Genomic DNA, 17,676 nt, shown 5'->3' with positions numbered 1-17,676 from the left:
AAAAGTGGCTTGGAGGTGGTCTAGTATTGGTGAGATCTATGATAGGGCTTTGAGGACTGACCATTGCAGGGGTGGGTGTATATAATGCAGGCTTGGTGTTGCTGATGTGTTGTCAGATTGTCTTTGTTTTTTTACTGAAGAAGAGGTTGATGCCATTACACTTTTCTGTGTAGTGAAGAATAGGTGGATCTGGCAGAGGGTTGTGGCTTGATTGTCTTGAAAACTATGCCCCTCCTGTTTGTGACTTCATTGATGGTATTGGTAAAGTACATTCCTTTGGCTAATGTGATAAGCGGTCTGCCTTTTGCATGGAGCTACTTCAGTATTATGAGGGTTTATTGTCACTAAAAATCTTAGAGTACCATAGGGCAGAGGGCTTTGGCTTACACTTGCATGTTTTAATTGGGTTGTGGGTGTTCTTATAGTTTTCCAAAAACGCGTTGAAGCTGTTTAGAAGTGTATTGGCATTTGATGTGGAGTTGATAGGATGGCGAGTTCAAGCATTAGGTTTTCTATGGAGAAGTCTTCGAAGGATCTGAAGGTTTGGTCTTCTCCTCTATGTTGACTTTGGTGTGTTGTTAGGATGCTGAACAAGGAGTCGGATGACAAAGTGGCCGATCCAGGTAAGGGATATGGGTGGATTGCATATGATTATTGGTGATGTTGGGAAGACAAGGTCAAGAATGTAGCCTTTTAGGGTGTGTAGCATTTTATGATGCTGCTTGTGTATTCTCATCGCCTTGTGAAAGTGGTCTTGTTAATTTGCTGCTATAGGAATGAAACTTGAATTTTGACCATATGTTAATACAATTTATAACCATGTTTTAAGATGAAATTATACCAAGAGCCATGGGCGGGGAGGTGAAACAGAAACCTTATTTTGGCTCCACATAATACTTAACATGTAAATAATGTGTGCTTCTTCCCTGTGCGCGCCGAGGGATTGTGTGGACAGGCTCCAAATGTGCAACATTGTCACAGATGCAGAAATTCATAACTGCAAAGTGGTGTATGCATATTTCCACAAAATTTAAACTATATGTGCGCCTCACTACAAGTTTGGTTACTTAAAATGCTGTTTTTCTTTATTTAGAGCAAATCTCAGTGACTCGTACTTCACAAGTCGTCAGGATCGGTATATGTTCTTACGGGACTGCCGTGATGTTGCCAATTTTTTCACGGAGCTAGTGGCCACTGTTGGAGATTTGTCATTGCAGCTGCAGCCAGATGATACAGTGCGTGTGAAAGATGGAATGTTGCACCCTTACCAAGGTGAGGTTGGGGGTATAATGTCACTTTATGCCTATGGACACAATAAAAAGACTTGGTTGTGTGCGTTACATGGGGAGTAGACGCATCCTTGCACTTGGGCACACAATATGGTTCGTTGGGACACAGACTCCAATGAGATTTTTAGCAGTTGATTATTTATTCATCAATCTTGCAAAAGAAAGTTTTTGTTCATGATTTCACAAAAATTTCTAACATATTCATAGAAATGTTCCAGAGAGATACTCCATACTCCGATGCATTTCGGGCTGGTGTTGCCCTTTATCAAGGAGTTCTGAAAGCAAAACAAACTCAAACTTCGCCGCCACTCAGTGAACTTTCCAGTCAACGTTCCGAGAATACATCAGCCGCCGGTGTTTGCATTCAGTCCCAAGTAAGTTGGAGCTCCTAGTTAGACCCGCGTTTCCACGCTTAACGTCGGGCATTCACCCTGCTTAACCCCCCTCTTCTTGTCTCCCCAGAGAGCCAAGGACTCACGACCGTGACACGTAAGTGCATCACATTTACCTTATTGCGTTTCCCCGAACTTTCACCAGTTCTTACCCAGCTCACGCCATCACATGGGTTCACTTCTTTGTATAAACCACCTGCCTGTTGTCAGTAACTATGCCATGACACTTGTTATGCAATGCAAATGTTTACGTTTTATGTTTCACCGTTTATGATTCGGAAGGTAAAAAAGTTTGTTTTGCTTTCAGAACTCCTTGATAAAGGGCAACACCAGCCCGAAATGCATCGGAGTATGGAGTATCTCTCGGGAACATTTCTATGAATATGTTAGAAATTTTTGTGAAATCATGGACAAAAACTTTCTTTTGCAAGATTGATGAATAAATAATCAACTGCTAAAAATCTCATTGGAGTCTGTGTCCCAACGAACCATATTGTGTGCCCAAGTGCAAGGATGCGTCTACTCCCCATGTAACGCACACAACCAGTTCTCATCACGACGTACACGGACGGTTACGTCTCTTGCTGGAGCACCTTAAAAACTAACCAACCCGCAGTTAAAACATTGGCAATCTTACCACAAACTAAATCGCTGTGCGCCACGCTACTAAACCCCCGCTATAACACAATAAAAAGACACAATGATTTTGTAGCTATAAGGCTTTACAGCACCTAATGGTTCTTTGCATGAGTTTAGAGCATTTAAGCAACGTTTAATTGTTGATGCTTCAAGCATGGGCAAACACCATGACCTGTCCCAAACTTAGCATTAACAAGGGTTTGCCATCATATTTTAGCTCTTGAATATTTACACGGTTGTGGTTCTAATTTCCTGCTGCTGGTTACTACAGCATCTAAGCAGTCCTGATGAGTTTGACTAGGGACCCACATAACGTCCAAGGCATAAGGTATGATTGTATAGTTGTTTCCACCTACCATGTAGGCAGATATGTGTAGAGATGGCATTCAGGCTTTGGGAATAATGCAAGGCCATATAATTGGCAGGTGTGTGCTGTACAAAAGATAGTAACTTGAATTTGTATACTTAACACAGCATCTAAATGAATGACACATGAGTTTCTAACTCATGTAGTCTGAGGATGGATATCCTATTTTTCAGCTGAGAACTGCTAGAAATGTAAACCAACCTCAAATGAGTTTATAGCTACGGGCAACTGCTTCCTTGAGGAAGAAATGCCATTGGTTTAACACCCAGGACACCAACAGGATGTAAGAAGGCATAAAACAACTTTGTAGCTGATTCCCTGGTGACTGGATTCAAGCAAAGTCTATATAAGAAGGTTCAAACCAACTCCAACAGTGCAGAAAGCACTACCTGTAGCTTAGTGTTGGACTTGGCCCTCCCTGCCAGGTCACCACCAAACCTAGGACTCTTTGCACTTTATCATTGCTAACCTGTGCTAAAGGGCTTGTGCTTACTCTAACGCATAGCAAAATTGGCTTACATCTGATTGGCATATTTAATTTACATATACGCTTGTAAAGTGGAATACCATATACCCAGGGCTGTAAATGAAATTCTACTAGTCGGTCTGCAACACTTATTGTGCCACCCACTTAAGTAACCCCATAAAACATGTCTCCGGTCGGCAATTGCACCCTGTATGCAGTTTTAAATTGCCAGATTGACTTTCCACATAATCCTTTCGCCAAGCTTAAAATTCCCTTATTAATACATATAAGGCACTGATAGAGTAGGCCCTAAATAGCCTACGAGGCAAGGTGCATAGTATTTAAAAAGTTGGACATGTACTTTTAAGTTTTACATGTCCTGTTAGTGGAAAAACTCTCAAATGTGTTTACCCCTCTCATAGGATACCATTGGGTTACCTTAATACATTTAATAAATAGTAACCTTTGTTTGGGAGCAGGTAGAAATGTCATGTTTGGGATCAACGGAATTGCAATTTTAAATCCTCTTTAATGGTAAAGTCTGATTTTAAGTCTCATTTCAGAAAATTCCCCTTTTAGAAAGTTAACATTTTCTTGTACTAACCATTTGGTGCCTGCAGCCTTTTTCCTGGATCACATCACTAGCTGTAGTTGGCTGTTGACTATTCCTCCCAGACAGACACATAATAGAGAGACTGGGTTTGGCAGGATGGGCCATCCAAGTCACGATGGGGGCGCAAAGCTGTAAGCAGCCCTACTTGCATTTCAAAGACGCTGCCTCAGATCACACCCAAAGAACTTCACACTAGCCTATTGTGTATGCAGAAAGACTGGGACAAGGGCAGTGAGGCAGGAAATTTCAAATACTTATGTGGGCGGAAAACTCCAGAAGATTCTTCCACTTCAAAATGAGCACCAGGTATAAAATTAGGGTTGTCAGACCCACTGTTGTTAACTTCTGGACCTGTGGAAGGACACTCAGAGGACTACCCTGCTGCTTGTGGCCTGCTGTTTATATCAGAGGACTGCCCTGCTACTCCAAGACTGCCCTGCTACCTGTATCCTCCCCTATGCTCTCAGAGAACTGCCCTGCTGCCTGAGAACTGTTTTCCTGCTTGAGCTCAAGATTTCCAGAATGACTCCAAGGGCTAGTTGGCTGGCCTCCTGATCAAAGCCTCCTGTACGAAATTGGCTCTAACCATCTTTAACCTGCACATGGACCCAGTCTGAGTGAGTTCACTCTCCAAGTCGTGCCTCACTAGTCCTGGACCCTTAGAACTGGTGATAAAGGTGAAAAAGGTCCCCAGATAGTCCAAATCAAAAACTAGGGACTTCAAACATTTCCTGCCAAAACGTGCTCCGAGAACAGAGAGGAGACTGACCATGACCTGCCAGGGGTATCAGGCCTGATGGAGCCCTCATCTGCTACAGCCTGCAGCTTCGACCCACTGGAGATTTTCGATTTCCATGATACTAAGGAGGCACCTAGAAATATGCCTTTCTCGCTGAGCTTTACCACCATGAACATTTTTCATTAAAATGACTTCTAAGTCCAAAGGTCAGCAGAGATCAGGCCCAATTCACTTTGTGTACCGACCGTTGCTCCGTCGCTGTTGGCCATAACCTTTGTCTTTATCCCAGTCTCATACGACTAGATGTCCGTGATATTGCGTTGAACCTTTAGGCAGTGTTTTAATCTTTGAATTTTAAAACTTCATACTTCGGTACTACTGATTGGATTTTTATCCTTGGGGTGTCAAATAATTTATTGAAATATTTTTCTAAATTGGTGTGGAATTTTCCTTGTGTTTGATTTTCACTTTATTGCTATTTAAGTGCTTGTTAGAAGGGGCGATCCCAGGGGGGCCCAGAAGACGTCTTCTGACCACCCCGTGACACACCTCTTCTAGGAACGCCTCGAGCACTGGCGAGAGACCTTTCAGGGGAAGAGTCTAGTATCTAGGATCGCATGCGCTGAGCTCTCACCACTCGACCAAGGGACACCACACGGTAGCTTACTGAAGAACCGGTTCTTTATCCAACAGAAGTATTAGGATCTTTATGATCTACACGTGGTCAAATATTTACATTCAGCTCGAAAGCGTCATAACGTTTTGGTTGCAAGGGTGTGGGTAGCGGGGCAGTCTTAGTACTCAAGGTCAGTGCAAAGCGTATCCGACGCACGGCTCTCAATCCTCGAGCCGGGTGATACGGTAAGGTCAAGGGTCCAGCCGGACCAGAATACTCTCCGAGCCGCGACCAAGTCAGCAGGGCTCGAGCAGGAATGAACGGAGGGTCCTTCGGTCTTTGGGGAGCCGCAATCCAATCAGCAGGGCTCCAGCCGAGTTGTTCAGGTGTTCTCAGGGTTCAAGGGAGCCGCGACCACGTCAGCAGGGCTCAGATGGTTACAGGCAGATAGTCGTCTCTGCCAAGCTTGAGCCGCGACTATGTCAGCAGGGCTCGCCAAGATTCCAAAGTTCAGGTACCGTTCTTCGATGATCGTCGAGCCGCGACTAGGTCAGCAGGGCTCTCTTTGTCCAGGATTCAACTGGCGGAGAGTTCCAGAGCACCCCTTGTTATAGTCCTGTTTTCCTTTGAAGTCCGGGGCCCTCGCAGGCTGGGGTTTCCTGTCACCCGCCCCTTTGATCATTTGAAGTTGGGTCCAGGGGTTTCCAGTCACCCAGCAGGGCGCGGGGCCAGCCCTCAGGGAGGCCGGAGGGTCGATCGAAACCAGTCCTCCGAGGGGAGGCCAGAAGTGTGAACGAAACTGCTCCTCCCTATCTCCCTCACGGGAAGTCCTCTACCCTCCCAGCTGGGCATGGTGTGTCTAGGGCCTAGGTTTCGCTGGGGCTGGGGTCTGCCATTTTAGGGAAGGGGGAATGGTTACCGGAGGCCTTTGGGTGTGATGGGGTGTAGGGGCGTCCAGCACAGGGAGGATACCAGCATATAAAGCCTATCGTTTAGACAGAACGGTGAAGCGAGGGGGGGGGCTAGCCATTATAGCCCACGAGCAGGTAATTGTGAGAATGTTTCATATTCCCGTTCCCTCATGTGAAGCCCTGCAATTTGACCTTAAATGGACTCATTCGTCTCATTTCAAAGGAATCCTTTTATACCAACCCCCCGGAACACGTACTGGCTTCCTTGCCAATCTTGGCTCAATATTAGAAGCTGCAGCGCTAGAAGACTCATTCACAGTGATGGGTGATATGAATTTCCATTTGGAAAAGTCCTCAGACAAAGATACCAGTACTCTGTTATCAGACATGGATACCTTGAGCCTACGGCAACTGGTCACAACCCCCACTCATAATGCAGGCCATACCCTGGATGGTATTTTCACCAACATGGAAGGCCTAAAAATAATAGAAATTAGGCCCATGCCCTGGACTGACCACCATGCCATCGTTATGAGCATCACAGTCAAGCTGAATAGAACCAGAAGAGAACCCGTAAGGAAACCAGAAGCTCCCTACTGAAATATGGACTCCAAGAGATTTTCAACTGGATGACCACCAACCAGTTGAAACTAAATGGGGACAAAACGGAGGTTCTTCTACTGGGAAGAAACAAGGAACTGTGGACCCCCTACCACTGGCCGCCTGAGCTGGGTAACATCCCCCCGCCAGCTACCCAGGTAAGAAACCTTGGGGTTATTTTAGACAATACCCTTTCGATGAAACAGCAGGCAAACAAAGTCGCGGGACTCTGTTTCACCATAATAAAATGGTTAAAAAAAATCATTTGGATGCTGCCCCTTGACACGCAAAAAACCGTAGTCAACGCATTGGTAACTTCGCGTATTGACTACGGAAATATTCTCTACCTTGGTTCCAACTTAGCAGTAATCAAGCGACTCCAACTGATTCAAAACTCTGCTGCAAGACTCTTGTGTAGGATTAAAAAGACCGAAAGCGTTTCAAAACACCTGAACGAATTACACTGGCTCAGGGTTGAACATCGGATCAGCTTTAAAACACTGAGCTACATGTTTAAGATTAAAAACAAAACGGCTCCCTCCTACCTACAATCCTTAGCCTTTCCCTACCTGCCAACAAGAAGTCTTCGCTCTCAAACGGCCTCGAACTTCGCCGTCCCCCAGATTCAAACTACAGAGATCTGGAGGGAAATCCTTTTCTGTCAGAGGACCAATTTTATGGAACTCACTCCCCCTTCATATCCGGAAAGAGGACAGCTACATCAAATTCCGGAGACACGTAAAAACCTGGCTGTTTCAGAAACAATTGTGCTAAACTATTTACTCAGCCTTTTCCTTTAACCATCTGTATGTCATAGGCGCCGGGAAACCCTTGTTGGGTAGCTGAGCGCCATACAAATGCATAAAATAAATAAGTACATTTTAGGGTCTGGAATGATATTGATCAGATAGAGCTAATTGCTCTACTGGATAGGACTCGTCCATGTCTCTCCACTGATCCCAATATCGCCACACGCCATTTTAACGAATGGCTGGGTACGGCCACAGACACCTTAGCCCCAATTAAACAGCCCTCGAGAAATAGAACTACGCCATCGGCCCCGTGGTTCACAGAGGAACTACGCAAACAGAAACAATTATGCAGAAATAGGGAAAGGCACTGGCGTAGATCCTATAGCTTAGACAGTAAGGCTAGCTACAAGCAAGCGCTAGGCCTCTATAAATCTCTTATCGTCTAAACTAAGAAAAAGTTTTATACTGAACAGATAGACAAAGCCAAAAATTCCAGCAAAAAACGATATGATATTACCAAGACGCTAGCGGGAAACAGTCCGGACTTAGCTCCGCCTCTCTCCCAGGATTTTTGTAATGCACTGGCCAACTTCTTCTTCAACAAGGTAAATAACATTTACCAAGCATTCACCGTCAACAAGGTAACTCACTCATCCACCCCAAATAGCAAAACCCAGAACACCGAACTGCTCCAGTTCACAGACTTAGCAGAGACTCAAATCATGGATCTGATTGTTACCATCAAATCCGGATCAGCATTAGATCCCTGTCCTCTTAAGGTCATTCGTCCAGTCATGGACTATCTAGTCCCTGACATCGCCTCAATCTGTAACACAATGTTCAGAACCGGGACATACCCGGACTCACTTAAGAACACCCTAGTGAGGCCTCTTCTCAAGAAAGCCAATTTGGACAAGGAGCAACTAAAAAACGATCGCCCCATAGCTAGTCTACCTTTTCTAGCCAAGGTAGCCGAGAAAGCTATTAATATACAACTCTCTGAGTTTGTAGAGAAATACCAGCTACTAGACAACACCCAATTTGGCTTTCGCAAGTACCATGGTACTGAGACGGCTTTAATAAAAGCAACAGAGGATATACGAGTGATCCGAGACCAGGGGGGAAGAGCGATAATGGTTCTGCTCGATTTATCTGCAGCTTTCGACACTGTCGACCATAAGATCTTGGTGGACCGTGTCGGAAAGATGGGCATTCGCCATCTTGCACAGAAACTGCTTTCGTCCTTCCTGGCTGGGAGAACCCAGGTAGTTACACTGGGGCATCTTCAATCAGATAAGCTGTCACTGCCGTGTGGCGTACCTCAAGGCTCATCCCTAAGTCCGACACTTTTCAATATCTATGTGTCTGACCTGGCCTCGGTCATCCAGGCCCATGGGATGAGCCTCACATCTTACGCAGATGACACGCAACTTGTGTTGGCCATTAATGGTGATGGAGAGAAAGTAGCAGAAAAGTTTCAAATGGGCATGCGGGCAATTGGAGAGTGGATGGCTTCCAATTGCCTAAAATTAAACTCCGAAAAAACGGAGGCGGTCATTTTCGGACAGCTCTCACCCAGTTGGTCAGGTACGTGGTGGCCTCCCACGTATGGGACCCCCCCCGAACCGGTAACTACAGTCAGAAATCTTGGAGTGACTTTTGACGGGAACTTGAACTTCATGGCCCATGCAAATAAAACAGCAGCCACCGCTCATTATAAACTCAGGCTAATTAAGAAAATTCTACCATTCCTGCCAGTCGCAGCAGGAAAGACACTGGTAAGTGCATTAGTGTTGTCCTCCCTAGATTACTGCAATGGTTTATTCATCAATGCCCAGGTTAGAGTTACTAATAAATTGCAGACTATCCAGAACGCTGCTGCCCGTCTCCTGACTGGAACCCCGAAGTTCATGCCAATCACTGAGTCTATAAAAAATCTTCATTGGCTCAAGATCCGCAATAGGATTAAATTTAAAACCCTATGCATAGTCTACAAGGCTCTGCACAACCAAGGTCCTCACTTCCTGAAACACCACCTTAAATTCCACTTACCTACTAGATCGCTGAGATCCAATAATCTCAACTATCTGCTGGTACCACGAACTAAAACAGTTACCTGGGGCGATAGGCGTTTCCTTGTGGCTGCTCCCAGACTTTGGAACTCACTGCCAGTAACCATCAGGGAAAGCCCGTCCCTGATGCAATTCCGCAGAAAAACAAAGACCTGGCTGTTTTGTCAAGAATAGCATCCGACTAGCCTTAGGGGGAATTCTACGCACTGTTCTTAGCGCTGAGACGCCTACGGGCATTTGTTCGCGCTGTATAAATCGTAAAACATAAATAAATAAATAAGATAGATGGCGGGTACAGGGGATTGTCGGGGCGCCATAGGTCAGGGAGGGCCACGCCACGAGGCCAGGTCTAACACACGTCCCCCCTAGCTGAAAGTCAGGGAGAACTACCCATCCTCTTGGGGGTTCTCTTCGCTGAGGCGGAAGAATCTGGACAGGCCATCAGCGTTGGCGTGGTCAGTACCGGGGCGATGTTCTACGGTGAAGTCCATCCCCTGGAGGCAAATTGACCACCGCAGCAGTTTGGGGTTCTCTCCTCTCATCTGCATCAGCCATCGTAAGGGTCGATGATCGGTTTGGACTCGGAAGTGAGTTCCGAACAGGTAGGGCCGCAGCTTCTTCAGAGCCCAAACCACTGCAAAGGCTTCTCGCTCAATGGTGCTCCACCGTTGTTCTCTGGGCAGTAACCTCCGGCTAATGAAGGCCACGGGCTGATCTAGGCCTTTGTCATTGAGCTGGGATAGGACTGCTCCAATGCCATGCTCGGAAGCGTCAGTTTGTACCACAAATTCTCAAGAGTCGTCGGGGGCCTGGAGCACGGGGGCGGTGCACATAGCAGTTTTTAAGGCCTCAAATGCCTCTTGGCAGGAGGGGGTCCAATGCACTTTCTTCGGATGTCTTTCAGAGTTCAGTTCTGTGAGGGCGCCCCTTAGGCTGCCATACCCTTTGATGAACCTCCAGTAGTAACCGATGAGCCCTAGGAAGGCCCTTACTTCGGTCTGAGTCGTGGGGGGTTCCCAGGCCAGAATGGAGTCGATCTTGGGTTGGAGGAGGGCTACCTGCCCGCTCCCGACCTGGTGTCCCAGGTAGACCACCGAGCCTTGTCCAATTTGGCACTTGCTGGCTTTGACTGGCAGGCCCGCCTGATGCAGGGCCATCAATACCTTCCGGAGGTGCCGGAGGTGTTTGGTCCAGTGCGAGCTGAACACCGCGATATCGTCCAGGTACGCGGCGCTGAATTCTTCCAGCCTGGCCAGGACCCGGTTAACCAGTCTTTGGCAGGTGGCCGGGGCATTTTTTATCCCAAAGGGCATCACCCGAAGCGATAGTGTCCATCCGGGGTGGAAAAGGCAGACCGCTCCTTGGCTCCCTCGGCGAGCGCAATTTGCCAGTATCCGCAGGTCAGGTCGAAGGTGCTGAGGTAGTGAGCAGACCCGAGGTGGTCAATGAGCTCATCTGCGCGGGAAATAGGGTGAGCGTCTGCTCGAGTGACCGCATTGAGCCCCCGGTAGTCCACGCAGAACCTCAGTTCGGGGGCGGTACCGGGGGCGGCTGCCTTTGGGACCAGCACCACAGGGCTGGCCCAAGGGCTATCAGAAGGCTCGACCACCCCAGGGCTAGCATCTTCGAGACCTCGGCCTGGATGCAGGTCCGTACTCTGTCAGGGACGCGGTAGGCTCTGTGTCGTACTGGCGGGCTGTCCCCCGTGTCCACATCGTGGCCGCACCAGTCGGTGACCCTGGGGACGAGGGAGAAGAGGTCTGAGAATTTCCCCAATAGCTGGCGGCAGTCTTCGCGTAGCTGTGGAGTGAGGGAGGAGGAGAGGCTCACTCCCTCTACGGAGCCATCTTTCTCCTTGGCACACAGGAGGTCAGGGAGAGGCTTCGTGTCCTCCTCCGCCCCATCATCTGTGGCTAAAAGCAAACTCAACTCCGTCCGCACGAAGTGAGGTTTGAGGCGGTTCACGTGGAGGACCCGGAGGGGGTTCCCGGGGGACTGTACGTCAACCAAATAGGTGACTTGGCTCTTCCGCTCCACTACTTTGAATGGCCCAGTCCATTTGTCTTGGTGGGCGCAAGGTTTCACCGGGGCCATCACCCATACCTGCTGGCCCGGTTGGAACTCGACCAGAGTGGCATTCTGGTCATACCAGCATTTCATTTCCTCCTGGCTCGCCTCAAGGTTGGCCTCTGCGAGCTCTCTGAATTTCCTAGTCTGGTTCCGGAGGGTCAGGATGTATCGAAACACATTTGGGGGTGGGTCTCGGGCACCGCCTCCCAGCCCTCCTTGACCAGGCTGAGGGGTCCCCGGACGGGGTGTTCGTAGAGCAGTTCGAAAGGGCTGAACCCCAAGGACTTCTGGGGGACTTCCCTGTAGGCGAACAGGAGGCAGGGTAGGAGGATGTCCCACTTACGCTGGAGGGGCTCTTCGAGGCCCATGATCATCCCCTTGAGAGTCCGGTTAAATCGCTCAACCAGGCCATTCCCTTGGGGGTGGTACGGGGTGGTGAATTTGTACATTACTCCACATTGTTGCCACAAGGACATCATGTACTTCGAAATGAAGTTGGTTCCGCGGTCGCTCACGACCTCTCGGGGAAAACCCACTTGGGAGAATATCCCCATCAAGGCCCACCAAGGGTACGTCATGGGCCAGGCCCAGGAGGAAGTCTCGGAATCGTAGGGGTACCACCAGCACTCGGGCTGACCATAGTTCGGCAGACTTCTTCTCACTGTACAGGAGGTTGTTTTCCCAAAAGACCCAATGGGTTCCAGACTGGTCGCCTGCAGCTTGAGCGGCGGCCTGTTGCCGAGGTCCGACGAGGGAAGGGCAGGTCGCTTGTTCCTGGCAGAACTCCTCCCGGGAGGGGCCCCCCTTGTGGCGCCACTGAGCCAACTCTGGCAGGTAAGCTAACTCGGTGACAGGTTCGAGGTCAGGGTATAGGGGCCGTCGTTTGCGACGGGCTCTCCTCCCGTGTGGAGATCCCGGGGTTCGGGTAGCCCGCCCCTGTTCTCGTCGAGTGGGGTCTGGCCTAGGGTTTCCGGCTCGACTCCCCCGAGGGGGGGCAGTCGGGCAGACATGGACAGAGTGGTGGCACACACCCATTCGGGTAGGCCCAGCATTCCTAGGTGGGCCTTCCTTTCTACCTGCGCCCACAGGGACTTTTCCAGATCGTTGCCCAGTAAGCTGTCCACGGGCATGGAGGGTCGGACGGTGCAACGTCCCGGCAACTCCCCCCGCCATTTGAAAGGAATTTGGGCTATTTTGCAGAGGCTGTCCCAATTGTCGGAGGAAATAACGGGGCAAAAGATGTGGGGTAATATCTGGTCCTCGGTGACCAGGTGACAGCGGACGGCCGTGACACTCTCCCCGGTGTTGCGAAGGGCCCCCACTCGGTGCCCATTGACCGTCACCCACAGCCGGTATTTTTTTGTGTTGGCTGGTAGGGGGGATCCAGGAATCCTTTCTCGGTATGCTAGGGAGACCAGGGACATAGCTGCAGGCTCCCACTCTTCCGTATCCTCAATCTCCTCTCCTAGGGCCACCGTGGCCATCTGGCGGGCTGGGGGCCCCGCAGTCGACGACCTTTGGTACATGGGACACTGAGGGTCACTGGCGTAGTGGCCGGGCTGTTGGCATTTGTAACATGTGATGTTGACTCGGGGCCCTTGCCTACCTGGTGGGCCTCTGCTGGCCGGGGGAGGAGATGGAAAGTTTGGGGGTTTGTTTCTTGGGGGCTACGCTGGGGACCTGACTGGAATTCCCTCTGTCTTCCTTGGCCTCCCCCCGCCTCTCTGGCTGAGAGGTCCCTGGCTGTTCCGGGTGTGATCTCTCATGGGGCCCCGTGGGACCCGGGTGTTCACCCAGCGATCTGCTTCGATGGCTAATTTTCAAGGGTCTGTTAGTTTGCTGTCTAGGAGATGCTGGCGTAATTCTACAAAACAATTTGTGGACAGGTGTTCCCAAGCTATTAAGTCAAACAATTCTTCGAATGTGGTGACCTTGCTGCCCTTGATCCATACTTCCAAGGCCCTGCTGTAAAAGTTCACGTACTCTACCCACGTGGTGCCAGGAATTTATTTGCAATCTCGGAATCGTTGCCTGTACATCTCGGGGGTGAGCCCATATCTGGCTAGTAGAGCCTCTTTCATGTGGCTGTAGGAGTTCAGTACTGTGGATGGCAGGTCGAGAAGGGTGTCTCTCCCCTCGCTCAGGAACCGACCCCACAACCCAGCGCCCCAATCCTTCTGTGGGACTCGGTGGGAGGTCATAGCTACCTCATAGGCTATAAACCATTGCTGGATGTCGTCGTTTTTATAGTACTCTTTCACCACATCCTTGGGGTTGTGGACTTTAGGTTCCACCGGGGGAGGGGTCTCTCGGTTCCCCGGGGGCCTGGTTTCCTCACTCCTCGCCTTGAGCTCTATCTCTTTGAGGCTGCTTTCATGCTCCAGTTGAAGTTTCTTCCCTTTGTGTTCTCGTTGGAACTTCTTTTCTTCCAACTCTCCTTGCAAGCGTAATTGTTGCACGGCTAACTTTTTTTCAGCTAATTTAAGTTCTACTTCCATTTTGAGCCTAGCTAGCTCTAGCTCGTGGCTTCGGCATCTTTCTCGGTCCGTCAGTTCTTCCTGGGACAGGCCCCCCTCTGACGCGTTGCTTCGTACTGGGGTGCCGCTGCTCTCCCCCTGGAGGATTCCGGGTTTGTTTGGCCGCTCCACCTCCGCCGTCTCCTTCTGTTTGGAGGAGGGGGGCTCCCGACTCCACCCAGGCCTTCAAGGCTTTTTGGAAATCTTCCTTGGTGTTCAACCCAGTGGTAGCGATTTTAAAGTCTTTACAGAACTGCTTTAGGTCTTTGTGAGTGTACTCTTCCAACCGGTCCTCTTGGAATGTAGGACTTGCGCTGGTTCCAGTGGGACTCATGGTGGTTCTTTCTTCCGTCTTTTCCGGACTTCGTTAGGTAGTGTGTCAGCCGCTCACTGTACGATCTCTAGATGTCGGCTCGGATCCCGTTGCTTGCCACTAATGTTAGAAGGGGCGATCCCAGGGGGGCCCAGAAGACGTCTTCCGACCACCTCGTGACCCACCTCTCCTAGGAACGCTGCTGAGCACTGGGAAGAGTCCAGTATCTAGAATTGCACGTGCTGAACTCTCACCACTCGACCAAGGGACACCACATGGTAGCTTACTGAAGAACAGGTTCTTTATCCAACAGAAGTATTAGGATCTTTATGATCTACACGTGGTCAAATATTTACATTCAGCTCGAAAGGGTCATAACGTTTTGGTTGCAAGGGTGTGGGTAGCGGGACAGTCTTAGTACTCAAGGTCAGTGCAAAGCGTATCCGACGCACGGCTCCCAATCCTCGAGCCAGGGGATACGGTAAGGTCAAGGGTCCAGCTGGACCAGAATACTCTCCGAGCCGCGACCAAGTCAGCAGGGCTCGAGCAGGAATGAACGGAGGGTCCTTTGGTCTTTGGGGAGCCGCGATCCAATCAGCAGAGCTCCAGCCGAGTTGTTCAGGTGTTCTCAGGGTTCAAGGGAGCCGCGACCACGTCAGCAGGGCTCAGATGGTTACAGGCAGATATTAGTCTCTGCCAAGCTTGAGCCGCGACAATGTCAGCAGAGCTCGCCAAGATTCCAAAGTTCAGGTAGCGTTGTTCTTCGATGATCGTCGAGCCGCGACCATGTTAGCAGGGCTCTCTTCGTCCAGGATTCAACTGGCGGAGAGTTCCATAGCACCACTTGTTATAGTCCTGTTTTCCTTTGAAGTCCGGGGCCCTCACAGGCCGGGTTTTCCGGTCAGCCGGCCCTTGATCCTTTGAAGTTGCGTCCGGGGGATTCCAGAACCCCAGCAGGGCGTGGGGCCAGCCCTCAGGAAGGCCAGAGGGCTGATCGAAACCAGTCTTCCGAGGGGGGGCCAGAGGTGTGAACGAAACTGCTCCTCCCTATCTCGCTCACTGGAAGCCCTCTACCCCCCTGCCGGCATGGCGTGTCTAGGGCCTAGGTTTCGCTGGGGCTGGGGTCGGCCATTTTAGGGACGGGGAATGGTTACCGGAGGCCTTCGGGTGTGATGGGGTGTAGGGGCATCCGGCACCGGGAGGATAGATGGCGGGTACAGGGGATTGTCGGGGCGCTATAGGTCAGGGAGGGCCACGCCACGAGGCCAGGTCTAACAGTGCTGCATAAATACTTCACACATTGCCTCCAAGTTAAGCCTACTGCGTTTGTGCCACGCTACCAGAGGGTTAAGCACAGGATTTTTTTTTTACTGTTAGGTGTTCACCCTGACAAGGATTGTGGCTTTTGCTTGAGCAGGGCTCCACCCCCCTTAAGCATGAAACTAGTTTCTCACACTTGGCATAAATGCAACATATTGTTCATAGGGGTCATTGACTTCTCCCTAATGACACAATAGTACTTATTCCCTGCAGTAACTGAGCATTGCCATTTTTGTCTGTGTTCAGGCCTGATGCAGAGAACACATTGAGTTCTATTAGCTATGTGAATGTACTCTTCGACCGCAAGTGCGCGGAACCTAGAGCACTTTTTTCAACTATAATATAGTAGAAAAATCTTCATTTGGGTGTCCACGTTTCAAAGTAAGTCATTTATATGTTTTCTCTAGTAGGCAAGATTTTACTGAGTTTTTCTCATTGGAATAGCCAGTTTAGGGAATAATTAAAGTTTTTGAATTGCAGCACCTAGCAGACCAAAAGTCAGCTTTCCAGGTTAGAAAAATTAGCAAACCTTTAATACAGTAGAGAAAAAGGAAGCACAAGAATGCTGCTAAGTTGAAGTGCTTGGGGCAACAAGAGGACACTGCTCCTTTAAGGGCTCAGCAGTTTCCCTCACCCAGCATGCACTGTACTCTAATTCAGTTTTTTCCAGCTCGTACTGACCGGATCCTAGAGCACTTCATAAAGATTTTCTCCCAATTCATTGAGACTTTCTTCTTCATAAGTACTTTGTTCTGGACTTCTCATGACGTCTTTTAAATCCCTCAAGCGAATCCAACAAGTTTTCCCACATTTCTAATCTGATTTTTACTCACAATGCCTTCACATTTTTGTGAAGTGCCCTTCCTGAGGGAGAAAGAAAGCTGCCCAGGTCCTCACCAGGACTGTGTAGTATGTCTCTCACCTACGCTTTTGAGTGAAATTTAGTGTGTTCCGTCACAAAATGTCGAAAAGAACCCTTAAAGACTGGGAAGGAATACGCCTCAAAAGACAGCTGGAGGATCTGAAAGCCGAGCAAGAGAGGAGACAGTCACTGGAGGCCAGTCAGAGAGGGGTAAGTCCTCTCCTGAACTTCCGCAGTCTCCAAAAGGGGAGAACAAAAGAGAGGAGGCAACATAAACCTCACCGCCATCACTTGATTCTCCTGTGTGATCTTCAGAAGTGCATGATTTATGGCAGGCTTCATGCACCATGTTGACTGTCGAAGGGCACTATCAACTGTGAGGACATCACCGGTGTTAATCCCATCGGTTTTGGACAGATCGTGATTGAGTCATTTGATATTGAGACTTCCACCTTTGCAGTCGAAACATACTGCATCGAAGCCGAAGTTTATATCATAAGACGGATTGATGTTGATGTTGAGGTATTTTCCTCATACTAATCTTTCTGGCTGTCCAGCACACCTGTCATTCTTTATACCTCTTCACTTCTTCCTGCGAAAATGCCAAGAATTCTAATTTCTATCACTGATCCTATTCTGCATCTTTTACCACCTCTAGATCTACCATTTAAGTCAACAATGGTGTAAAAGGAGCATTAGAGTCACCAATCAGGAAGATACCATTGCATTTTTCACATCTAATTCCAACCAGGTACAGAACTTCCCACAACACCTGACCAACGTCAATGGAAAAAAATCGCCTATGCAATTGCAATCACCATATTTCTTCTGAGATTCTTGTTCAACATGCACTCTGACTTCACCAACTACGTCTCTTTTACACACATCCCAAGTGGAAGACACCAGCTTCTAGGAAGAAGTAATAATGGGCATCATTCTCAATATAAAATTGGACATGTCACAAACACTTGTCTCTGCAACCATGTAGACACTTCAGCCTACAGTGGCTTCCAGAACAACTTTGCTGCTGGTTCGAGGATTTGCAAAACTGCAGAAAATACTTTTCTCTCCCTTGAAACCATGAAGATGGATATTTCTAGCCTGCAAAAGAAATATATGGTTTAGAAACAAGATTTGCC

The 17,676-nt window shown here is 49.0% G+C and overlaps 1 protein-coding gene across 1 annotated transcript in view; it reads left to right on the top strand.

The window, feature by feature from the left end:
- Window positions 1-17,676, top strand: part of PGS1 (phosphatidylglycerophosphate synthase 1) — a 676,499-nt gene that overhangs the window by 279,240 nt on the left and 379,583 nt on the right. The window contains exon 6 of the mRNA XM_086931083.1: window positions 1,094-1,272. Coding sequence (XP_086787209.1) covers window positions 1,094-1,272 — 179 coding nt within the window. The remainder of the gene's footprint in view (window positions 1-1,093; window positions 1,273-17,676) is intronic.

This window comes from Lissotriton vulgaris, chromosome 7, assembly GCF_964263255.1.
Source record: "Lissotriton vulgaris chromosome 7, aLisVul1.2, whole genome shotgun sequence".
Taxonomy (NCBI): Eukaryota; Metazoa; Chordata; class Amphibia; order Caudata; family Salamandridae; genus Lissotriton; species Lissotriton vulgaris.
This window is presented reverse-complemented; position numbering and strand designations above follow the sequence as displayed.